This window comes from Lytechinus variegatus, chromosome 3 (assembly GCF_018143015.1).
Source record: "Lytechinus variegatus isolate NC3 chromosome 3, Lvar_3.0, whole genome shotgun sequence".
NCBI lineage: Eukaryota > Metazoa > Echinodermata > Echinoidea > Temnopleuroida > Toxopneustidae > Lytechinus > Lytechinus variegatus.
In genome coordinates this window covers 56,883,625-56,909,681 of record NC_054742.1, presented here as the reverse complement: position 1 = coordinate 56,909,681, position 26,057 = coordinate 56,883,625, and the positions used below count along the sequence as shown (strand labels likewise).

General features: G+C 36.1%; 2 protein-coding genes across 4 annotated transcripts in view; one reads left to right on the top strand and one right to left on the bottom strand.

Annotated features, from left to right (window-relative positions):
* Window positions 1-3,212: 3,212 nt before the first annotated feature.
* The window catches only part of LOC121411449 (histamine N-methyltransferase B-like), a 32,525-nt gene continuing 9,680 nt past the window's right edge, over window positions 3,213-26,057 (bottom strand). Inside the window, exons 1-5 of one of the 3 annotated variants that reach the window (XM_041604195.1) lie at window positions 17,259-17,357; window positions 12,971-13,175; window positions 10,577-10,752; window positions 7,223-7,385; window positions 3,213-5,352 (exon numbers count right to left, since the gene is read on the bottom strand). In XM_041604195.1, the coding sequence (XP_041460129.1) occupies window positions 4,919-5,352; window positions 7,223-7,385; window positions 10,577-10,752; window positions 12,971-13,175; window positions 17,259-17,342 (1,062 nt within the window). In that variant the 5' untranslated portion in view covers window positions 17,343-17,357 and the 3' untranslated portion in view covers window positions 3,213-4,918. Of the gene's footprint in view, window positions 5,353-7,222; window positions 7,386-10,576; window positions 10,753-12,970; window positions 13,176-17,258; window positions 17,358-25,458; window positions 25,734-26,057 lie in introns of those variants that run through there. The other 2 variants (XM_041604196.1, XM_041604197.1) reach the window with 2 other exon arrangements.
* Window positions 24,680-26,057, top strand: part of LOC121411450 (carbohydrate sulfotransferase 11-like) — a 31,909-nt gene continuing 30,531 nt past the window's right edge. The window contains exon 1 of the mRNA XM_041604198.1: window positions 24,680-24,847. Coding sequence (XP_041460132.1) covers window positions 24,776-24,847 — 72 coding nt within the window. The 5' untranslated portion in view covers window positions 24,680-24,775. The remainder of the gene's footprint in view (window positions 24,848-26,057) is intronic.

Here is a 26,057-nt window from a genome sequence, read left to right as displayed (position 1 = left end):
CCCGCCCCTTTGGAAAATCCTTATCCGTCTTGATGACAACAACATGCATGATATCATGTAGAGGATCCGTTGAAAAAATAATGACAAGCATAGACGTATTCACATAAATAGAATTGTTTATTCGATAAAATGTTCAATAAAATGCTCAATAAAATTGTGAGTTCCACAACCATGGTAATATTGCATGTACACATTGATTTAGATATATTTTCATACAATAAGACTAAATATTAGCTATACAAGACATTGTCTTTACATAAAATATAAGGAAAGACTCGGAACAATAACGACATTGGTCAATTATACTATCCCTCTCGTCAGTAACTGAATCTAATGGAAATAGGGCCTTTTCGCAACCCTGCGCAGACGCGTTCCATAACGCAGATATTTTTTGTCAAAAGCCCTTCGACAGTGGCGGACCGTGACCCCGAGGAGACAAAGCATTGTGGGGGGGGGGCACGGCATTGTTCACAAACAATGCAGTGCCCCTCCCCAATGCTTTGTCTTCTCCGGTCACGGTCCGCTACTGTCCTTCGATGATGATAAAACTACCCTTGTTCGAAAATCGGTGATTAAAACCAGCAGTGTCCTCTTGGACTCTGAAAGCAGCTTATTTGTAATTTTTCGTCCGGTCCGAATCTTCGGACGGACGATCTGCTATCCCGGTCCATTGTGATTTGACCCTTCCACTTTCAAAGGAATAGGTGCGTTGTGGAAAGCATTTGCGTACTGTTCGCGAAAATACGCTAATGTCACCAGGGATCCGTAACACAAAGGTTTGCGATGAATTGCAAATATGAAAGAACCGCACTGATTGGTCCCTGGTCGGTATTTTAAACCAAAATGCGCGTGTAACATTGATATTGATTGGTCAGTTCATTTAGCGATTGATCGCAAATCTTTGTGTTAAGGAGCCCTGAACATTTTTGTCTGCATGTGCCGACGTACGTAGGCTATGACAAGTCGTTGTCTTGATCCAATTTCTATATCAACAATTGCCCTTTTAACGACAAGAAATGATTTATTTTCAAGAATTTCATTACTTGATGTTTTATGTTGTTGTCAAAATGCAATTATTGATATAAAAATTGAATGATTGATGAAATAGGATTATAAGAGAAAACGGACTGTCACACTTACGGTAGGTCGTCATACACTGACGAAAACTAGTCTGCTAGCACAGACTCATAGTAACGTCTTTGCATTTGACACTTCAGCCAATAGCAGATCTAGAATGAAGATTAGACGCCAGGGATCTGTCCGTGTCAAGTAGAGCATGCCACATTACATAGTGAATCTAGTCTTACTACGTCAGGCTTAGCAGTATGCACTATGTGTATTGCAAAAACCAAGGGTCTGAGCTTGAGGACTAGACAAAAAGTCCAGAGGTCCGTTTTAGAAAGAGTTATACGTGTAAACGTAACTTTGAAAAATCAAGCACAAGTCCATCATACGCACATCTAATTGGTCGCAAGACCCTACTACTGGCATTTCATTGGTTGAAATTCAAGTTATACGTTTGATCGCAACTCATTCTGTAATGAGCCTCCGGTGTGACCTGCACTGTTTCAGTTCCTATAAACATCGCGCTGTTTACTGACATAATACAGATAAATTATGTTCTCGTCAGCTTTCGCTCGTTGGAACTTGAAAGCTTGCTTTGCTTGAGGCTTGCTAGATATAGCAAATAGACAATAGAAACTGGATTCTCCGAATTGTACTCAACAATCGAACTCTATAATTACAGAGATTACAAATAAGGCCTGGGGCCCGTTGCAGAAAGTTGCAATCAATCGCAACTCTAAAAATTAGGCGTAACCTGATTTTCAACCAATCAAAAGCGCGCATTTGGGACTTGAGATTGATTTTTCTAGGTTGCGTTTAAACGCAACTCTTTCTGCAACGGGCCCCATATCGGCTGTTGTCAGTGATCAGTTGACTTTGGATGAGAAATAAAACATTGTTAAGGACGTTAATCTATTCCACTATTGACTGACCTTAAAACCTGTCGATGGGGATTTCTTCAACTACATGTAATAAAATAGTGAATGCATCGTCTTTATGTCCCTTTCAAAGAAGCGTTTATAAAGTTTAATAACTAAAAAAGATACATGTTTATTGACTACATTACTCTTAAACAAACAAATATAGTTCATAAATAAAAAAAAACTTCTAAATAAGTCTTCGATAAGCACTATCACATCTCCAGACACTCTAAGGAAAAAATAAAAATTCTGCATATTTGAAAATACTATCAAACATGACAAATGCCACACTACATATGGAGTAGTTTTCAAAAGTGGTAAACCTACGTTTTTGTGACATTCTGATAATTAAATCCATGTTTAACCCCAAGAAATTTAGCCCACACTTCTATGGAATGCTAAGTTTCACCTTAATTCTTAATTATTCATTACAATCATAAGGTACCGAGACCTTTCAACTTTGAGTATACTACTGAATGACATTATTCTCATTTCATACCACAATGCAACGAGATAATTAATGTCATATCTTCATAGATAAACTGGAGCACGCCGAATTTATCTAATTTCCAGTTATCTGGATACACCACTTTTAATTGAACCAAATGTGAAACACAGCATCCACACTTGAAATAGAGGATACTAAATTAATTTGAGAAATAATCAAAGCTTACGCAGAAATTGGCAACTTGGAATATAAGCAAAATCATGTTAATTTTCTTATGATGCTGCATATCGTCTAAACTAAGCTATTTTGACTGCTTAAAAGTTGATAACACAGACTAGCTTCCTTTTAATCAAGGAGATACAAAAACGAAAATATCTCAACAGGGTGCTGTTTTATAAGTATATCGTGCAGACATGAACGAGATATACACGGGGGTTCATAATTTCGTCGTCTTACAAGTGGACAGATCTGAAATATTTTCTTTGTTTAGAAATTGCTGGTAAGCACAGTTCTTTGATAGTTTTACTGACTGTCGGACAATGTCGCATGATTTTGTCAGTGCTGACAACCTTCATGAACCGTTCATCTTAAATATGGAGAGCCAAGATATAAACCATATGATCCAGTTATTTCTGGTTGCTCGTGACTTATTTCAACTGTTTTATGAACCACTCGAGTACAGATGGGGGGCGCTCTTGCCCCCCCCCCAAAAAAAAAAAGAAATCACGACTTAAAAAAAGAGAGAAAAGGAAAGAAATCGAAAGAGAGAAGGGTGAAATATAATATAATTCTCTGAATATTTTGTCAAATCTATCACAAAATTTGATATTTGTAATAAAAATGTAAACATTTTTGCTAACTCGCATCGCTCACTCGCAACTATCCTAAATGTCACCCTATATACTTCAAAGTTAGCCCTCTCAAAATTCTTGGCCCATTAAGCCACTGCATGAAGCACACCCATGTGGCATGACAAACAGAAGATGTTTCATTAAAGTCTTGGCCAATGCGCAGATCAGTAAAGTTTATCATGATTTCCCAAAAGAACGAGATATGACAAGCCAAAGGTGTTTGTTCATCATTATATAAAAAAATATCATCAACTCAACTTAAATCTATATGAAAATGAATATCCTATTGTTAAAGTCTTTAAACGAAATTGATAGTATTTTGAAATAGTTGAAATAGAGATGATATTAGAATTGCAGTCAAATTTCATCAAAAGTCTTGAGAAACTATTAAGTATCCCATTGGCATTTCATAATAAAATGTTTTTTTTAACACCTCGTCAATGAATGATCAAACGGTTGTCCACGCGGTACTGTGTTTCGTCAAAACTAATTCTAAATCATGATCTCATCTATATACATTCGAAAGTCTAACCCTTTGACCCTGTAAACATAATTATAAATAATAAATTATATTATATCTAAAATTCATGTAAATGTACATACAATGATACATGTTTTCCTAAAACGACAGAAAACCTTTGCTGACCAAGAGTGATACAATGACTAAAAACTCTTTACTTACTATAACATAAAATAAAAAAGTAAAAACCCTAGATTGATGTACAGCTGAATATCAGCACCAAAAATGTATGTGTTTTATTTCAAAAAGTCATTATACCATACCACAATCCAAACAGAAGATCGGTATATACATTCAGCTAAAATATTTCCATACGGACTCAAATTCTCGTCTGAAATGCGATATTTTGGCATTATTTTAAAGAGCGTTTAAAATGCTTTCTATTACCTTTTTAAAATCTCTTACGGGAGAATTTCGATTTCGGCGCAGCTTTGAATAAATACGAGATTATTATTTAGTAGTACCATTCGGAGTAAAGAGTGGCAAGTTCGAATTATTAATTTTCGTCGTAAATTTCGCACGGACCCGAGCACCAAATCTTTAAAACCAAAAATAATGTATCTTTGGAAGTGATTACAGTGGTTGCCAGAGTGCAAGGAAAAAATAGCTAACATGAACACCAATGACACAGTAAGCAAAGTTTTTGAATACATATCAAACAAAGCCTCTTTTTCTTGTAACAGACACACAAATATGAACAGCTGCCCTGATTTTCAATGTATCAATAGATGTCAATAGCATAGGGTCTATTTTGTGGATTGATTCTTCATACTTTTTGAAAAATGTATTACTCGGGTAAGTAACTTCGAACCCAATCATGTGACTACTGCAGGCTAATACTCCATCCTATATCGTTCATTCAATAATCAAAACTGGTTCTCTACATAACAAGCAACTGGTAATGTATACCTTTCCTATAACACGAACCTTTTAAAATAAGTTAATACAATACAAATGACAAACTCCTTCTCAACCGTGACCATCAGTAATATAACGATGATCACGATAGCCAATTTTACATTGGTAAAACCTAATATATAAGTTACTTGATCAAAATATACATATCGGTCATATCCGAAAATGGGTACTCCTAGACTACAGAGGGCGACAAACTTCATTGGGCGTCCAATTTGTTTCCATCCGCGCTGCTATCGGCTGAAGATGGAACTAGTAAAGTTTGCTCACTGCTCTTTGTCACCACGATGGCATCGAAGCTTAGCCGGACGGTAACCCGGCCGTCGGGGTGCTGTTCGCAGTGGTCCAGCAGCCTTTTCATCAGTCGGTCCCTGTCTGAGGTCGTCAGCGTCTGGTAGACCTGAGCAGCGTTGGTGAGGCAGATGAAATCCAGAAGAAGTTTGCCACCTTTGGAATCTTCCTTGAAGCATTCCGTGATGTCCAGATGGTAGATGACGTTCTCGATGTCGTACTTGAGGCCCAGACGTCGCAGGACACGTGTGACGTCATCACTGTAGCGTTTCTTGTTCTTTGGGGCTTGTTTATTCCGCTTTGGCTCGAGGTCAAGGAAAGACTTGAACATGTCGTTATTCTCTGTAATAACCACACACACAAAAATCAAAGCATCAAATAAAACATTTGGTGATATTATCTTGACATCATGTGTGTCTATCAGTGTTCATGGTTCGAATTCGTCCCTTTTCTTCCATATAGTCCTCAATTAGCCCCACATCTGCATGCCAGTGGGAATAGTCCTACAGATTACAGTTTTAAGGACAAATTACTTTATTTCTATAATTACATCAAGACGACGTATAAGTACGAAGTAAACGAGAGCGCGAAGCGCGGGCTGTTTTTCCCCCAATCATTGACCTGAAAATGAGCACTTTCGATAATTTTTTTTGTCAGTTTTTATGGTCATTACCCTTCTATACACTCTTTTCAATTTCAAATCCTCATTTTCTCCATTTTACATTATAAATCGCGATAAAGAATACTAACAAAAATGAAATGATATTTGAAATGGTGGTAAAAAAACGACCCAAGCGCTTAGGCATGTTATTTTGATTTCATCCTGGATAATTTTGGTAAAAAAATAATCTATAGGAACCACGACAATCAATGTTACCATTACGATCCGTCAGCATGTAGGCCAACTTTTCTTATCGTCATCATACCTGTCATATGATTCATCATAAATATTGTGATGGGGGAATGAATAACAAGCCATCCACCCACCTGAAATATGAAGGGGATAACCCCCCCCCCGCGGAACGACGCCCATGCATGACATTGAACAAACTAGTACATGCTTCACTTGCATTTGCAAAAATGCCAGCGCAGTCGGTTTTTATCTGAACTTGAGTTAATGTATAGGCTATTACAATATAGTCTATCAAACAATCATTATTTTTCCAGGGACACTAGAAAGCAATCAATATATTCATGAAATCACGAGATACGTTATTCTGACAGCAATCAATTCTTGTTATCAACTTAAATCCATGGGGAGATTTTTTTTTCAAACAGTAAAAAAAACAGGGTAGAAAAAAAAAGAGAGGGATGGACAACGTTTGAATCACGGAAAGAAAGTATCAGAATGCATACCAATAATTCGTTGAAAATGACACATTCGGATACCTCTTGTGCTTTTAGAAGGACTATAGATAAAGAAATGTCCTAAGAATATGCCGCAAATTGATAAGAAAAAACCCGCGGTATCAAATTAATGATGCTGTGCTGATGGGGAAGGATACCTTTCTGTTCATAGCCTTGATCATTGATAATGTACCTGACTCTAGAATAAGACATACAGTTTGAGGTTCTCATGCCTACACTATACAGTGCAATCTCGTGCAGCCATTATTGATTTGAAATTTCCCAAGCAGTGACAAGAATTATAACGCACTACTTTGCAGTAAAAACGCTGATTAAAATTTATACAACGTTGTTAACAATATGAACTTTGGAGAAGTTATCTAACAGTATAACAATCATGCTTAATTTATTGAATATCAAATATCTCAATTCAAACTTTGTTTTAGATTTTAAATACTTGTTTAAACAATTACTGTAAAGTTCATATAGTAAATCATTGTATCATGTGTATAGAACATTTAACAGTGTTTTTACCATGTTTACTGTAGAGGGAAAACACATGTGGCACAGGGCCTATGTGTAGAATAGTTATATGAGAAGGAGTTATTTCAAAGTGAAGCATATTATCTTCCACATGTACTGACGTCTATTGAAAAGCCTTGTTGCCCTTATTTTATCATTTGAGTGTTTTTATAGTTAAACTTTGTCAAAGCGAGGATAGAAAGTGAAACGACGAGCATGACACATGTACTCCACTGATCTGTATGTGGTATACTCTAAGAGTGTACTGATACTATCATTAACTAATTTGTTTCTATTTTTATCGAACGCGAACGAATGAATCTCATTCTACTTGAATACTCACTTTTTGAAGCTATCGTGATGAGCATGACTCCACCATCAAGCAGTGCCTTGTAATAATTAGAAATGGTAGATTCCATGTCTCGTGCATGGTATAACATCTGCAACATGTGGACGAAATGAACTTTTGGAAATGCGCCTTCTGCGACAAGTTGATTCATAGTTACCTGAAATTGAAATAATATATTTATACTGGTGTGTTGTCTTTTGAAATGTGACAGCAACAAAGCAAATTAACAAATTAAGGAAAGAAAAAAGTCTGAAGAAACTGCTTTTTGGTTTCGAAAGAGGAAACGTATACTAACAAGGAGAGGAAACAAAAAAAAGATGCCATACCCTCTAATTTTCAACAAAAGGGAAATGTGGGCTTTGTGGAGAAAAAAAGAAAATGACAGATTAAATTACAAATTTTTTAAATTGTATGAATTCAAGCAAAATTTAATAGATAGGGATCTAAGAAAGTATGAAGGGAAAAATAAATACACATAGACCTTTTGTGCTTTAGGGCCGAGCAATGTGAGAACATGATGTAGGAAAGCAGCATGATATTTCCCCGATTGGCGCCGTACGTACTTATCGGAACAAAAGGTTGAGCTGAAAGGCCCATGGCATTCAAATTCAATCTCGGAATACGTTGTCGTCATGACACCAGGTTGAACAACTAAACTTGATATTTATTGAGTATTGTATCATTTTCATATCGGTAAAAAAAAACTGATTTTTTTTTCATAATTGCGAGTAACAAAGAAAAAAAAAGCAAGGAGTATGCGAGGAAAACTTGGCTGCCATTTTCTGTGTTTCTTAAAAAAAGAACCCCAGACGATTCGTAATTTGAATTTCTTAATTGCATGAAATAAAACAGCGTTCACGCCCCTTTCTTTGGAGAGAAAAGAGGCTGATAGATATCGATGTTGGTGTAAACTCTCAGGTATATTCAATAGCAAATTTTTCGCGATTGCAACGGGGATATACAACACAGTAAATCTATTTTAAAAATGCCCGTCAAATCTCAATGAACAGCTTACAGCATGTACAGGCCTTTGCCAAAAAAAAGAATTGTGAACCAGAACAGCAGATCGTCCTAAGATTCGGAGCTGACAAAAAATTGCAAAAAAATGTCATTTGTCCAGAGTCCAGGGGGCGTTTCATCAATATTTTCATCCGACAAGTTGTCAGATCTGACATCTTTCCATGATTCTGATTGGCTGAGAGGTACTGTTACTATGGTAATTGTCGGATAAAACAGAACTTGTCGGACAAAGTCCCTTCATGAAACGCTCCCCTGGGGGACCGTTTCATCAACATTTTTGTCTGACAAGTTGTCAGATCTGACATCTTTCCATGATTATGATTGGCTGAGATGTACTGTTCCTATATGATAACTGTCGGATAAAATGGGACTTGTCGGATACGACAAGTCCTTTCATGAAACGCCCCCTGGACGACACTGCTGTTTTGATTCATCGATTGTCGACAATGACTTCTTTGTCATGAAGGGGTTTTTGGAATAGATTCTCAACGTTCCAGAAAACGTCTGCGTAGTGTTTCGAAAACTCCCTTCTAACGATATTTTCAAAGACGTACACTGTAAAAACTGCGGTGTTAAAACTGACACCAATTGGTGTTTATAGAGGACCACACCCTGAGGTGTTAAAATTACACCCTAGAGATTAAACATAACACCAGAGAGTGTAAATGTAATAACAAAAGGTGTTGTAATAACACCTATAGGTGTAAAACTAACACCACCAATTTAACACCGGTGTAAAATAACTGGTGTGGTCCTCTATGTACACCGGTTAACACCACAGTTTTTGCTGAGTAAAACACATTACAATAAAATCGCACCATTTACATATCAGGATAAAACGCATATTCAATGTTATATCACACAACGATCTTGATCGGTGAATGTAAATTTGATACTATTGATTTTTTTTTAATTGATGCAAAATAAATGAATTAACTGATTAAACTTGACGTAAAATGTTTCATATATATAGGTAAATGGTGCCAGCTTGGCGTTTACCAGCAAAACGCTATATCCTGCCGAGTTCCTACGGTAGTTACCATAAACAGAAACAAATTGAGAAATAGAAACAGAATTGAAAAAAAATGAAGGAAAGTATGTTTGATTATTACGAATGACAAAATGTCCTCTGTTGTTTGCTTTCGAAAAGGTCATACAAAAGTAATCTACAGGCGTCTTAAAAATACAGCGATAAATTTATGAAGGCTTTCAAACAAACTGGATTGCAATAATGATTATTCGTCGAAAAATAATATATTTAGGCCTTTTTTGCAATCTCGATACGCCTTGTGGAAAATAAATCATTCCCACATCAATTTGTACGATAACGAGTATCATAGTGAATTTCATCATACAAAACAGAAATTGTCATAAAGTTCCTGAATCTTAGACATATTTATATCGATACTGTTTTTGTTGTTGTGGGGTTTTTTTTTGGGGGGGTGGGGTGCACCTTACGTTCAAATGTGTACAAACTTTTTTCTTCGACATCAACATCTTTAGACTGAAATGATCCAAAGCAGAAGCACAGTTTGTGCATGGTCGGGAGCTTAAATATATCGACCCGACTGTAACATTTATGTTGAGTGTAAAAGGGTGCATGAGTCGGTTTCTCTCACTCTCTCCCTCTCTCTTTTTTTTTTGGGGGGGGGGGCTAACAAAAAATAGCCATTTATGCAATACACCTTTAATCCCCTTCCTTTTACAAACTTCAAATTGGTTTGTGTGCACACCTATCCGAGAGCAAAGTTACAATGGGAAACTAAATTGTTCTGCTATTTGTCTTCCGATTTAGGCAACCGTTTCTGCAAATAGAAAATTGAATAAGAAACCTGGTTCCCAAACACTATTAACACTCGTGGCTAATTGGCTAAATGTTATATAGGCTCATGCGATGATGAACGGATGTGTTAAATGTTTTGCAACTAGAAGGATCTTGAAAATGTCAGTTTTTCATTTTTTTCAGTATATGTCACTATTACATATTTATATTCAACAATACTTGCGTTTATTAATTATCATTCATTTCAATGATATGTATTCCATTTTTAATATATTGATTTATTTCAATTTATAAGTAAATGCATCACAATTCGGCTTGGCCGCCATGATGTATGAGTTTTATCAAATAGACCATCTATCTATCTATCTATCGAGTATTTATGTTTACGATCTCAAGTATATCAGGCCACTGTGAAGATAAATGTGATCTTCAATTTGTCATTGGAAAAAAAATTAAAGGGACAAACAATTATAGTCTTTCTCTATAAAACTTGACAACAATAATGTCAAAATGTAGTTTCATATACGTAGATCGGAGCTAGTTACCTCAAAAACTTCTGTCGTCGCATGTATCCAGTCAAAGGTAAACGATTTTAGTCTTTCGTCTTCTTCTATCCTCGCCTTGAATCGGAGAAGTTCGGCATCATTCGGCTCAATGGCGATCTCTTGTGTAAAGGCACTCAACGAACTCATCTCTCGTAGAACTTGCACATCCATTATACCTATCCGATAGTATAGCGTAGAAATTAATTTTTGCATCACTGAGCGATAGTGGATAATGGAAAGCCCCACCTTTCTAATCAGATTAAATCTTATAAATTAGAAATTTTCCCTATTTACTTATAGAAACTGCACTATATTCCTTTAGTAGAGCTGTTAAAGACGCATGAGTATATATATTTTGTTCGAAAATTATGGGGAACAACTGAATCAGACTGTCAAAAAAATGTAAAAAAAATCGTTTTCGATCAATTGAAAACGAGATAAGGATTTTCAATATCATTTATCAGAAAGTAGGATTCATTATTTTGGCTGACTCATCCCCCTCCATCTCCTTTCCGGAAGCAGAATTCCTTTATTTGGCGGGGTTTAAACTGAAATAATTTCAGTGTTCCATATCGGGACAAAGAATATTCAAAATGAGGAATTAATCATCAGATAAATGCCTGGTGGTGAAACTTGGTTGACAAGGTCTACATCCGACGCGGCCAAATGGACAACAAACTTTTGAAAGACATTTTTATGCCAAGCCTTTGGCGAGAAAACAATTTAACAATAGGCCGAGAAATATGAATATACGAAATATTCATCTCGAATTAATAATCAGCAAAATCTCCGATATATGATATATTATAAGTATATAAAGTGAGATTAAAATTGTTCGAATACCGCTTTGACAGAGGCGAATATAAAATTTGTCACTGGATATCTATAAATCTGAAGAGTTTTGGGGTAAGGAATTTGGATTGACGTAGGTAGGTTTTACTGAATGAAAATACGAATGGGAAAGAAAAAAAAATACGTTGAAAATTAAACAAATATGAGAAATGAGAAGGAAGGCCGAACACTAAATAGCCTTTGGCAAATGTCTACAAAACAAACCCACAGTTCAAACAGTCTGAGAAGGGTCCAGTTGCTGTGTATTATTCGTTATTTGATTTTTTTATACTTTGGGACTTACCATTAGCTACAGGGGGGGGGGGGGGCTGGAATTTTGGGTTGATGCAATTTCTTTTTTCCTTTCTTTTTGTAAGCAAATTTTATTTTTTCCTTATTCCATTGAGACAAGTTTTTTTGCACTTTTTTTTACTCTGAAAAAATGCTGATTTGAATAAAAATCAAACCAGCCTAAAGCTGAAAATTTCATCAAAATCGAATGTAAAATAAGAAAGTTATGATATTTAAAAATTTCGCTTATTTTTCACAAAACAGTGATATGCAAAACTCTGTGAAATGCAAATGAGACAGTCAATGATGTCCCTCATTCACTATTTCTTTTGTTTCTGTATTATTTGAATTATACAATATTTCATTTTTACAAATTTGACAATAAGGACCAACTTGACTGCAACATATAGTATTTAAATAATGCTAATTCCGCATGTTCAGGGAGGAATTAATCGTTGTTTTACTTGACAATGATGAGAATAATTATCATAATATTTAATGTAATAAAATTAAACAGTGAGTGGATGACGGCATCAGTCTCCTCATTTTCATACCGAACAAGATGTGCATATAACTGTTTTAACTGTTTTGTAAAATTCAGCGAAACTTTAAATGTCATAACTTTCTTCAATACTTTACATCCAATTTTGATGAAATGTTCACTGTTATGCTTGTTAATTTTTTTCTCTTTTTCTTCTTTTGTTTGGGTGGAATTGTCCTTTAAGACTATTGCTGTAGGAGATTGCAAAAGACAAAAAAATAATCGATAGTCATTGTCATAGAATTCGGTGAAATAACTGAATAATTCAAACCTCCATTACCAAGGGAAAATATGACGTTTTTCATAAGTTTAAAATGTTATAATTGTGTAAGATTGTCATGTTTTTATTTCGTACTCATTTATACATATATGTTCATTCATTTTCTATACATTTTGGGTTTTTATTGTCTAGGGGATGTTTGTTGACTGCATATAACCACAATCTTGAGGGAATTTGAATCATTGAGTCACCCATTTAATCGATACAAATAGTTTTACATTTCAAATTTAAAATATACACCATTTATAATAAGTTATCGGGCATTGATTAGGAATTTAATTTGGAGTTACATGGAGGAATCTTTAAACGTTTTTTTGAGGTTTGCTTGGCGTTTGAAACGAATGATTTGATCAGTGTAATTGCTCTATTATGCGCGTGCAAGATTATTGGTTGTGAAAAGGGTATGTACGTGCGCCCTTGTCACACCAAGGGCGATTCACACGATACTCACCATTCCCGCATCCTACACCAATTACCCTGACAGGGTTACTCGGTGAGCTTTCTACGATGGGAAGCACATTTAGGATATTGGGGCACCTTTTCTTGATCCAAGCTAACATCACCTCCTCCTGGTCACATCGTCGTATGAATTCCGTCAGGGCATCGAGGTAGTGGTCTTCCTTGATCGTGGTCATACCGCTGTCACGTCGGTTCGACTATAAAAAAAAATCATAATAATTATTGTTATTTGAGCGATGAATAAAAATTTAATCAATCTGACTGGGCCAGAGTATTGACGGGTCAGTTTTTCACTTTTAGTTGTTATCGTTTCCCCCTTGTCATCAGTATCAACACCACCGAATTGGAATTGATGATGATAAAGTGATGATGATGGCGATTAGGTGAAAGTGATGATGATGATGATGATGAGGATGATGATGATGATAATGATAATTTTGATGGTGATGATGGTAATGATGATGGTGGTGTGATGATCATTATGGGGTTGAAGATGGTGATGAAGATATTAAAGATGATAATGATAATGATGATTATGACTGCAAAAATAAATGAATGCTGATTATGATTGCCAACAATTGCCAACGAAAGATACATAGTGTACCGTGAAACCAATACACTCGGATTATGATGGTGGTGATGATGCTACTGATGATGTGATGATGACGATGGTGATGATGATGATGGTGATGATGATGGTGATGATGATGGTGAAGATGATGATGATAATGATGATGATGATGATGATGATGATGATGATGATGACAATGGTGATGATAACTTTGATAACTTTGAAATCATAACATTACGCAAATTATGTCAATGGATCAATATATAAACGGATTTTGTATAGAGAATTGAATTTCACTGCAAGTTTGATCCAAGGAAAACTTGATAGAAATGACAATTGAAGCACAAAAAGTTATAAGGTGAGTCCAGATACCTAGGAAGAATAAAAATATATAATTTTGATATTTGTCCTTAGGTTTCCCTTACCTCATCACATAGAGAACAGCCATAAGTTCCACATGCACAGCTGTGGCAAACGTTTCCCATGGTTACCCTTACATGGTTCCTTCCTTCAGCTGATGTTTCATCTTGGTAACCGTAATATATCAGTCCATAAATTCTTGTTATTCTTTCGCAATCTGCTATCTCGCACATTTAAAATTTGTTTTTTATTTGTTCAGTGTAATTAATATGTCATTCATTTTGAAATGAATGTAAATTGAAAAATTGCTTAGCCTTATGATTTCTTATTATTATGAACAATGTTTTCCCTGCATAATTTGCGCACAAGTATTGCGTAATAATAACCGCTTTTATGCACATGCGCAAACGTTATCGCATGCATATTATTACGTCGTAGCGCAATTCCTCTTTTTCATCAATAAAACCAAAGTCAGCCAAAATTAGCTGATGATGGGTCAGATGCATAAAAAGTAGCATTTGCTTTTACTAGGCTTTTGCTTGGCTTGTACTCATTTCCTATATGCATAAAGATGAGCGATCAAATGCTTTTGCTATAAGTAAGTTCAAACCAACGCTAACTGACTGCTTTCCTTGACGATATAGCTATTGCTAAAAGTGTATTAAAATTGTGCGTTTAAGCACTTTCTTTGTTTTTTTCAAGCTCCGTCAGAGCAGCTTGAGTGTTTATCAGGGCTTCCGCGCTTTTTAATCATGTTTATACACCTGAGAGAAGCTTACGGTGTACATGAACATGTTTTCTTCCTCGTAGGTGTAAACCAAATGTCTAATGCATAAATTCATTAAAATGAAACAAGTTAGTTTGACGCCACGTCTTATATGGGAAAAGATGTTTTATGAAAGCAGAGGTAATTTGCTCTGCCATTCCTTTGCTTTCAAGTCCTGCCTTTTCTGTGAATCGTGTTCGCACCAGCGTGACGTCGCTATTGCTAAAACCGTTAATATTTAGGCTATATATATAGATTGCAGGCACAGACCCTGAATGAAACTTTGATGTGTCTCCACGCAAAGACTAGCACGTACAAAACTTATTGTTTCAATTCAGGATGCGAGAGGGCCAGAGAAGGCATGAGTAGGCTGCACATTCAGACCATTAACTCGAGAGAAGGTTTGCACAGCATACTAGCTAGCAATTGCTTTCTGAAGGCAAGAAAAGGGTTATGCATACGAAATAAAGAAATTGCCGAGGCGTGATCTTTGCATGGCTAGCACTTGCTTGTGCTTAAAGCAATATTGCTACTTTTTATTCATCTGACCCATTATCGGGAAAATGAAAGGAGGTGATAGAGGTGTGTGGCGGGTTTGTACCGATCGGATCGAGGAAAAGGGGTGGGTGCATGGAGCAAAACATTGTACAATATTTTATATAAATTTCGGAAGTCCGTAAAATACTTCTGACCCTATCCCCATCATGCTGCAGAATAAAACGAAAGTTTAATGTCTATATTTACTTATCGACCAAGTACATAGTTGGTCGATAATGCATGCTTAGTATAGACATGAATAAAATACTTCCTTATTTATATATTTATGTCTAGTAAGTAATTAATAATAATAATAATGATGATGACAGTAATAACAATAATAATAACAATGATGATAATAATAATAATAATAATAAAAACAAAAGTAATAATATAGGTTTTCCCGTCCAATTTCATCAGGGTTGCATTTAGATTAATGAAAGGACTTTCAAATTCGAAATATTTTGTCAACCCTCTGCACACATGGTTCATTTTCATTTATTCATCATTTAATTCCGTTCTATATCATTCCTTTGAATTTGGTAGAAATTCAATTCAGGGAGAAATTCGTTCAAATTAATGGCCAAAAGTTGTCATTTAATTTCGCAACGACGAACTGATCGTTTAATTTCACCCAAAATACCATTTTCAATTTCATTCATCGGCACACATATTTGCACTTTAAACGTCCAAATTCAGATATGTTTCTGTGTTCATTTTTCTTTTATAACGTTTTACAATCTTTTTTTCTGATCTTTCAGTTAGAATAATTTTATTCCATTATGTTTGATAAAGACGCAATTCATGCAACACTTATAGGATATGGTTGTGAACGGTTATTCTTTTAGTGATTAATGAGTGGGTGCAGGGGCGGATCAAGGATTTCTAAAAAAGGGGGGCATTTTCCCTAGGAATTTGACGAGCAAAACAGAAGGTTTTTAACCAAAGAATAAGGGACGGTCCACGATTTTTTTTAATTGTGGCTCTCAAAGGGGGGGGGGGGCACGGACACGAGCCGGGTGTGCCCCCCTGGATCCGTCAGTGAGTGGGTGGATGACCTATGCCAATGGTAGGTTTTTTTATCATCTTGTTCTTTTTTTTATTTCATATTATTGTTAATTATATCGTTGTGGGGAAGGGATGGTATTGACCACGATCTATAGTTATGAAAGTGGAAATACGAGTTGTTGTTCCGATGATGGTTTTTCAGATGGATGATACATTTCAGTATAATGGTAAACATCCAATTAAGAAGTAAACCCATTTCCATAATCATTCAAATGAAGTAAAAAAAAAGAAATAAAACAACGAAAAACACTGTGCATATCCTATAAGTGATCGCATATTAATGATTTTGAATTCATAAACCTTCGCAAGGAGGGTACCGTTGCGAATTTGAAAACACCTCTTCGGCTATTTGAATTTGATCGATCTTTATACTTGTTTAAATGAAATAACCATGAAATCGCGTGCCAATATGATTAAATTAAATAAAGTATTTGGGTATTTAGATGCTGATCTCACAGGTCATTCGAATTAGTTGCAAACTGAACTATTACATCATTAAATCGGTTGAAATTTTGACGAAATTGGACGGGAAAACCTATAATATATGATAGTAATAACAATTTAATAATGATAATAATAATAATAAAAGTAATGATGATAATAATAATAATAATGATAATAACAATGATTATAATAATAGTAATAATACAAATAAAAATAGAATAACGCTTTCTTTTCCCATGGCAGCCACTTCAGTTACATTACTTCTCTAACAGCAGACCCTTTCCAGTTCACTTTTATATCCAAAACTTCCCGAAATCATGTTATTTTTCAGAGAAGAAATAAAGTCCATCAGAAATACCTCTTTTATTAAAATCACGCTATTGTGTCGTTCGCCCATCGAATAATTATTTAATTTCATTTTGTATGTACATTTTTTCGAAGTGAATGTAAACCCAAAACACAACAAAAACATTGACATATACCAACCAAGAAGACCTTTTTGCCAAAATCAGAGTGCATCGAGCATAAACTTACTATTACTGGATCTACTAATTCCTCCTCAGTAACAAGATCGGCTCCTAGATAACCCATTCGACAAGTTAAACATTCCTGATCCATGACATAAAAGAACACCAAACGTCGCAACAATGTTAAAAAAATTGTTTCACTTTGATACCAGTATAAAACAGCATCCCCTTCTCCCGTGATGTCGATGCTTAACTTTTCAAAGAAGAAGAAGTAGTATAGCCATGATTGCAGTGATATTTGAGTATTTTGAAAAAAAAGCTGCCCTGATCAATGTGAAATAATTGCTCGAATAAACTCTATTTACTTGAAGATGTCCTTTCTTCACTGTGTCTAGAGTCCATGCAGGACATTTCTTGAGAGTAACTGACTAAAAATATTGGCCAGTGATTTGTAGGAGTGTAATTCGAATGCTATTAGCGCGGTATTGTGGGTCATTGTGTTAGGGATTAGAACCATCCTCTGTAAGAGTTGTTCAATATCTTTGAACTCGCTCCTGACCCGAGGGCCTTAGGGTGGTGGAAGCTTTCAATTGCGACTACTGCAGAGTGTTTAGATCTGTATCACCCTAACACAACTATGATTATTATTTTTATAAGGGGCAACTCAATGCAATATCTGATTTTAAGTTTACTAATACGATGTCCTTGCCAAAGACTCTAGTTGATAAAAGGGCCATACCATTCGTCTCGCACTCGACCCAGATTTTGGCTCTACTTTTATCCATTCAAAAAGACAATGGAAATATGTGGACCTATGATTCCTTAAAATAAAAAAAATTCCTTCAATTTAAAAAAGCCACAAAGACACGTACCGGTTTTTAGACTCGTACCACATATAAATATGACTTTAATAACGAGCCTTTTTTGATGAATGTGCTTCTAACCTTAAAAGAGCAAATGATTATCAATATAATTCAATTTTCAATCTTCGATATATGAACTGGACTTTAAAATTTTGATGAAATTTATGCGGATTTTAAGTGAGTATGAGGTTTAAACTCAGCGTTGTGATCTTATGAGGTCTAAAACTGCCCAATTCTTTTGATTGCGTAACTGTCAATGAGGTGTTTTTGGTGGACGATACCAAAAAATAAATCACATGAGCCCGTGTTTTTTTTTGCATTTTTTTTTAATATTTAGGTTCTAAAGGAACTCCGTGCAAAATTTGGTGAAAATGACATAGATTTCACTTTAACTGTAAAATAAAATTTACATTTGTGTTTGCTTGATTCGCTCGCTCTCAAAAAAATGTATGTATAGTGAGTGATTGTATTACCGTCCGGCCTTGTATTACCGAACGCGCGCATCCATATGCGTCAGAAAATAATCAAATACGCTCAAACTTTGCAACTTCCTTCCAAAGGAACTTAAATAGAAACATGATGAAAAATTATCAAAAACACAATTTCAAAGTCTTTATATCCTCAAAACAATAAAATATGGTCAAAATAGCTCATCAGTGACTTTGCTGTTTTCCCAACTTTTCCCATAGAAAACACACGTTCGGTAATACGATACCTTTTCAAGTGACCAAAATATTTCACTTGCGAAGAGGGGTCGATTGGAAGCTGATGTCGTAAAAATGAAAAAACAATTTCGGCAAAATTTCTGCATGTTTATGTTTTGTAGGTATTTGTGTATTTATGGTGAAAGTTTGGTGAATTTTATTGGAATAATGTGTTTGATATGATCAAATTCATGAAAAGTGTTCGGTAATACGATCCACTACCATATATACTGCATAGTCAGATGCGCAGTTCCCCTATGTTTTTATGCATTAGGTCCATGTAGTCATATTTGCTCCAGATTAGATGCGAGAAAAAAAAAATCTACTTGGTGTCTTGAACTAACCAGCAAGTGGGTAGATTTGCTCTCCACTAAAAAAGAACATAAACCCACAATTCTAGAACCAATAAAACTTTGAAGAGAGAGTGAGAGAGAAAGACGAAATAAATCAATTTCATCAATATGTATATATATATACATATAGAAAGTAAGGGGGCCCTCAGCACAACGAGTAGTGCAGGTACTCTAGCTGTGAGCAATTTAAGCAGAATCGTCCAAATAAAAGTATAGTAGAAAAATGTGAAATTACCAAAATTTCCTATTAAAAATAGATAAATAAAATGTGGTAGGTCCTAAATAATTTTGAAGGAATGGGGCACCTAATTTGGAATCCTATTATGAACCCCCCCCCCTCGTCTTTAGGCCCTGAATTTCTTTTGGAGGAGGTCCTACCGTGCGTATGTACGTGTGTGCAGATATATCGAGAAACGATAGCAAGTAGGCCTACCAGTTGCGTACCTAGGATTTTCCACAGGGGGGGGGGGGCAAATCGGCCCTTGCATGGGTTGTGCTCCCCCCCCCATAGGTACGTTAGTGGCAACGACGATATTGGTACTGAATTCGCCGGAGTTGGAACACGATCCGCTGTCGATGTCAGATAGCGTTTAGAGAACCGTATTTTGCCAAACACCGGTTCCGCCTCGCTACCGGACCCCGCCGCTACACCGGCCATAGTTTTACGACTACGTTTTGGCTTTTTTGTCTTATCTTATTGCTTTGGCTGGATGCGAGATCGCGAATTTGCCAAGATGTCAGTGCCATTCATCTTTAAGCATCCTGGAGGGAGAAGCAGAATTGAAAGGCGTTTCTATCTTATGTTACTGATTTTGGCCTTATCGTTCTTTTCGACACTTATTATTTTGCACTCATTAAACATCAACTGGGGCTCGGCCTCAGGCATTGGCCCCGGAATCGGACCGCACAGTCTCCACAGAGCAAAAGGCGGGGAACCAATCGACTTTGAATACTTTCAGGACGGTAGAAGACCACATGAAGGTTTGTAACATTGCCATTGACTTATGGTAGATCTAACGTTATGGCCTAGCCCTAGGCCTAGTACACGTTTATCTATACCAGTATCTAGGTAGGTGGAGCATTATTAGGCCTAGCCTAGGGCTAGGCCTAGGCCTAGCGGTAGTGAAGTGGAGCCTGCACGAACTTCGCTCGAGGTATATGGTAGGCTAGTCTAACGTAGGGCCTAGACCTATATCTCTATTGTTAGTTCAGGAACAGTGAACTTGTTGGATACGCGGAATGCTTGGTTTTGGATGTGTGTAGGACGTGCCCCCTGCCTGGGCTAGAGATGTGGTGTGCTCCCCCAGTGCCCTCTGAAAAAAAATTGCAGAGCAAAATTATTTGATTTGCCAAGTTCCTAATGTCTTCGTATATTCCATAAAGTTCTCAAAAAATTCCTATTCAGGTGGGATTAACGAATCGTAGGCCTATTATCAGTTACCGCTGCGCGCTCGCATAATTTGACCGGCGACTTTAATACACTGTATGTATACATCTACAGGCCTATAATATAGACAGAACAAGCTAATTAAAATCCCATTTTCATTACAGTTTATAAAAAAAAATCTGCTCTCGATTTTAATTGTTAAAAATGAATTAACCCTTGCTTCCTATTCATATTTACAAAATACTTAAAATGTCAAGTTTTCAAGGCTTGATATCAACTAATTCTACACCGGTATAGAATTTGTTTTCATTAAGCTTTGATTAATAGATTAGAAAATAACATTTTCATGAACTCATAACTAATCTGGCCCTTTTTTTTAAATGAAACATCGACAAGTTTAAGCTCGTGCTCATTTAGGAATAATAAGTAGATAGTCATCATTTTCATATGATGACAAAATGTCTTTAGAATGTCCCGGTCCTAGGTCAAAACAATAATTTAAAAATATCTTCGCGCTCGCATCATTTATTAAGTGTGATCCATATCTACTTCACACTTTCCTACACAGTGCTTGAAATAGTAGTTAAAATTGACCCTTTTCAGATCGGAAAATCAAATGTTTTCAGCTCGCCCATCGATCTCACATTACTGATCTTCATGATTAAAAAATGTATTCAGAATGCCCATATTCTGAGTCTAAATCTAAGATTTGCTTAAATTAGCCAGTTTCAAGAATATCAATAATTTTCTGCTCGTGATTCACGCTCTATTGATGTAGGAAATTACCCAATTACCCATCCTATTCATAATTTACAAACAGTCATAAAGTGTGCCATATTTAGGTCTAAAATATAATTTTTCTTTCGCTCGCCCTCGCGTCTATTGTTTAGTTACATACCTATCCAATTCATGATTAAAAATAGTGCTTAGAACGACCATTATTTTTAGGACATAATGTCAAAAGTTTTCAGCTCGCGCTTCGCACTCGCATTATTTAATTGTTGAAATAAGAATAGTCTTTATGAGTAACTGCAAACAGTCCGTAGCAGGTCCCTTTTCGATCAGACCAGAACGTTTATTGAAATTTTTACTCGCGATTGGCGTTCAGTCACAGTAATTATCTAGTTACATAATGCACATTGTTCAAGATCACAAACTTTGCCAAGAATGTCAAATTTCAGGACAAAATACCTCCCCCACAAAAAAGTTGCTCACGCTTTGCGTTCGTACTTTTTATATAGAGCTTATGGGATTATTTATTATTCATGTTTTATATGAAAAAGAAGTGACTGTGACAGGACTGCCCCTTCAAACAAACATCGACAAAAATTGACTTTTAGCGGCCGATCGGGGAAAATATGGGTAAAAATTATTTCGGCCCCACCCCGGCTATTGGCAAAGCTAGATCCGTCCCTGTGACACATACACACACAGAAAAACATTTTTGCCCCCCCCCTCCCCTCCTTAAAAAGCAAGGACCCCCAGTCCCCCCGAAAAAATCCTAGCTACGCAAGGGGGGCGTGTCTAGGCTAACCATGCTAAAACTCATAATCTGATGCTGATGATAATTTTTACCATCTTGTTCATCGAAAAAAGATGTGTGTTTGGGGATGCCAGAGGGCCTAATATGTGAGGGTTGGGGTCGGTTGCGATCCCCTATGGCTATGGCCTGAATAAGATTTACCAGAGTTTTTTTTTTTATTTTTTCAATATCATTCTCTAAAGATCTAGCTACCTAATTTTCTTCTCAACATTTTGGGTCACTTGAGAAAAATTCTCGTTTATGAAATAGATAGCACCAGCTAAATTTAACTGTTCTATTTATTTTAGATAGATCTAACATTAGGGCCTATATCTAGACTAACTTACATGTTCTCGCCATTTGTTGATAAGTTAAATAAAATCAAAATCCCAAATCAAATCTATGATAATCATCTCGGCCTAAAATAGGCTCAGCATCTACCTGCGCATATTTCATGCTATGGGCATGATGTCACAATAAAAAAAATGAGCTGTTAGTGTTTATAAACAAATATTTTAATGGTGTCTATATGCTGCCAATCCTATATATGCAAATACATGATCAACAGATCAATGAAAACGAAGAATATGTTCCGACTTTTGAATTTTTTCTATACGCCTTAAGAATGCATGGGAGGATATTTAGGACTGAGATCATAATGCGAGTGCGAAGCGCAAGCAGAATATCTACTCCTATTTAATGACCTGAAAGTTATGTTTTCCCAGAATCCACCTTCCCGTATTCTGTTCACTTCCATGTCCTCGTCTTCTCTGAGGTCTAATATAGCCTCAAATCTCGAGATTGTCTAATCTTACCAGAATTCCAAACGACACAAAACACGGCACAGGAATGTCTGATATTGTTTTGCATATTTCGCCTTTTGTAACCAAGTCGTAAAAAAATCGGGGAGAACAGTGATTTTGTCTCACCTCCAAAGCGACATAATCGCTCTTCCAACGGCTATATCGCGGCGGCGTTGAATATAAAATTTTCAACAAAGGTTGTTAATGCTGCAGTCACATTTCCCCTATGGCGGCCTTACTGCGAGTCGACAACAGCCATTTTATTAATTTTTGTTTAAACCACCTTCATGCAGCTATTAAAGAAAATGTCGAAAACGGCCGTTTTGGACTAGCCGTACGGCCGCCGGGGGGGGGGGGGGATGTTACTGCGCCATAGGATTTTAAAACGTCATTTATATATGTTAAAAAGTTTTCATGATGATTTCGAAAGTTTAATAAATTTGCAGATGAATGTTATTTATCATTGGCGGCGGAAGCCAAAAAATTTAGGGGGGTGTCCACCTGAAATTTTGTGATGGGTACATGTAAACAATTATCAACTAAAAATTTAGAGGGGGAACCGTCCCCCACCTCAAATTTAGGGGGGACCTGTCCCCCACCCCCCCCCTTCCGCCGCCTATGTAATTTATTGTTGCAAGACCAAAGTCATAGCATGGATCTCCATGGTCATAGGTCATTTTATGATTGATAATAACTGGTAATAATTACATTCAACATTACAAACAATACCCCAATCAATTTTGCAATTATAATCCGTTAAACTTGGATCAATATTCATCTTGATATCAAGGATCATCAATTACATAAGTGTAATATAAGGTCAATGTGTCATGGTAAAAAAGTTATCATAAGCATGATAATTATTATTGGGATAGCGGATAGCATATGATTATAATCAAAGTTTACGAATTTCTTTAATTAAACTCCCGGTCGATATTTGTCTATTAATAGCTCCATGAATTTTGTTCTAGCTATTGGTTGCTCTGTATTTTATGGATTGGATTATAGTAAAATATACTTAATTAAAGTTATTTAGCTTAGAGAGCGTGCCGGTGATTCAAGATGCATTCTCTATATAGAGTGAATCCAAGTAACTGATTTTTTTAAAGGGGAATGAAACCTTTGGAACAAGTAGGCTTGTGTTGAAACAGAAAAATCAAAGAATAAGAACAAATAAAGTTTGAGAAAAATCAGACAAATAATGAGAAAGTTATGAGCTTTTTAATATTGCAATCACTATTGCTATGGAGATCTTCCTATTGGCAATGCGACAAGGATATGTGATGTCACATGTGAACAACTTTCCCTGTGATGGACTATGAAATACCCTCAAAATGTCTCTTTCTGCTTTTTCTTGTGGTGATACAAAATCTTTATAATAATAGTGTATATTTGTAGAGCGCACACACGTTTATCCATGATGTATTCTTTAAAAAATTGTATTACAAGCCCTCATATCGAAAGAACACATGATCTACTGTTAGATGTATAAAAGGCAATAAAGTGAAATATATACTAAAGTAATGGGGGAGTTGTTCACAAGTGACATCACACATCTCTGTCGCATCGCTAATTTGAGGATCTCCATATAGCATTAGTGATGGCAATATTCAAATGCTTATAACTTTCTCATTATTTGTCTATATTTTCTCAAACTTTCGTTAATCTGTTTCTTTTATTTTTTTTGTTTTCACACAAGCTATCTTGTTCCAAAGGTTTCATTCTCCTTTAAGTACCGGTAATACCATCATTGCTAGTAGTCAAACAGTCGGTTATGTCGTTAGAGGCAAAATCCAGATCCATTTTGCAATCGAGCATTTTGTCCAGACAAAATTATGATTTATCTTAAGATGTCAATGAATATAAGTACTGAATGCTGTTTCTCGCTATCGCCTCTATTTTCATTTCGATAACTAAATAAATTTTATATTTATTCAGGAGACAAGAAGAGCATGCTTAATGGATTAATGCAAGATGACTCGAAAGAGCGATTAAACAACATGCACAAAGGAATATTTCTTTCGGTGAGTAATACCATAGAAACGTGTCGTTCTGCTAAAAAAAAGTATTTATGGTTCTGAATGGATTTTTGTACTTATTACATGTAATTATACTATGAGTATTTAAAAAATAAAGAAAAGAAGTGGAAGAAGAAGAAAATAAAGAATTGAGAAAAGGAAGAGCAAAACGAAAGTAAATGGCGCATTGATATCGGAAACGCGAAAAAAAATAATTCGGTAAAGTGGATCCCTGTCCGTACCTATTCATCCCGAAAAACATTTACAAATATAAATTTGTCAAAAATTGCTATTTCCCGCTTTTTATTTCACGAACTTCTTTAATTGAGCTGCTAAATCAAAAACACCTTGTAATATTTGATAACATTTTTGTAGATAATGCTCAAATCGATTTAATCCATTTGAAAGGCCCAATAAATATGGCCACTTTTATGTTATTATAAAGCCCTGTACTTGTTCCCTTTTCCCAAAATTTCAAAACTTTTCTTTTGGTTTGACTTCATTATTTTTCAAATGCATTTTCTTTTGTGATTAAAAAAAGAGCAAGGGGAGAGAGAGAGAGAGAGGGCAAGAACCCCTAACCTACCCTCTTCCAAATAATGTAAGATTTTACTCACCAAAATGATCGTCAAATCATTCGGAGTAGGCATATTAATTAAATGAATAGACCGTTCCGTAAAGTACACTTTGCAAAGATCTCCGTTAAACAGTCGGGTAGTCGAGTAATAAAGTGACCGGTCGCCGCGGATGCCCCTTTCTTGAGTGCATTTGTCTTGCCTGATCCAACTCCTTATATTCCATACATCTCGTTTAAAGATGATCGCTCTCGGAGTAATTGATTTGTTTGATCTTTCGAGCAGTTTGATTCGGTGTGATTTTTTTCCCTTTCTTTAACATGTTTAAAGGTGGTGCTCCGCCCACACGCTGGCTGCAGTGGTCGTTTCAGTAAGTAAGGGCTCGTAAAACTCCCGAAACGTTCGGCGGATATGGTAGTCGGGTTGACATTTGGATAAATCATGCATGCATGCCGCGGTTGAGGGGCAACGAATGAATTGTCAATATACGCACCAAACCCTAAATAAAGCCCCTATTTAAGGGACAAAGCACGTTCGAAATTTGATTGCTTCTGGAATCCCCCTCTCCCTGCAATCGTTTTGAGGGGAGGATGAGCTCTTTACGCCCGATTTCGGTTTGGGATCGCGAACAGGAAGTGGTG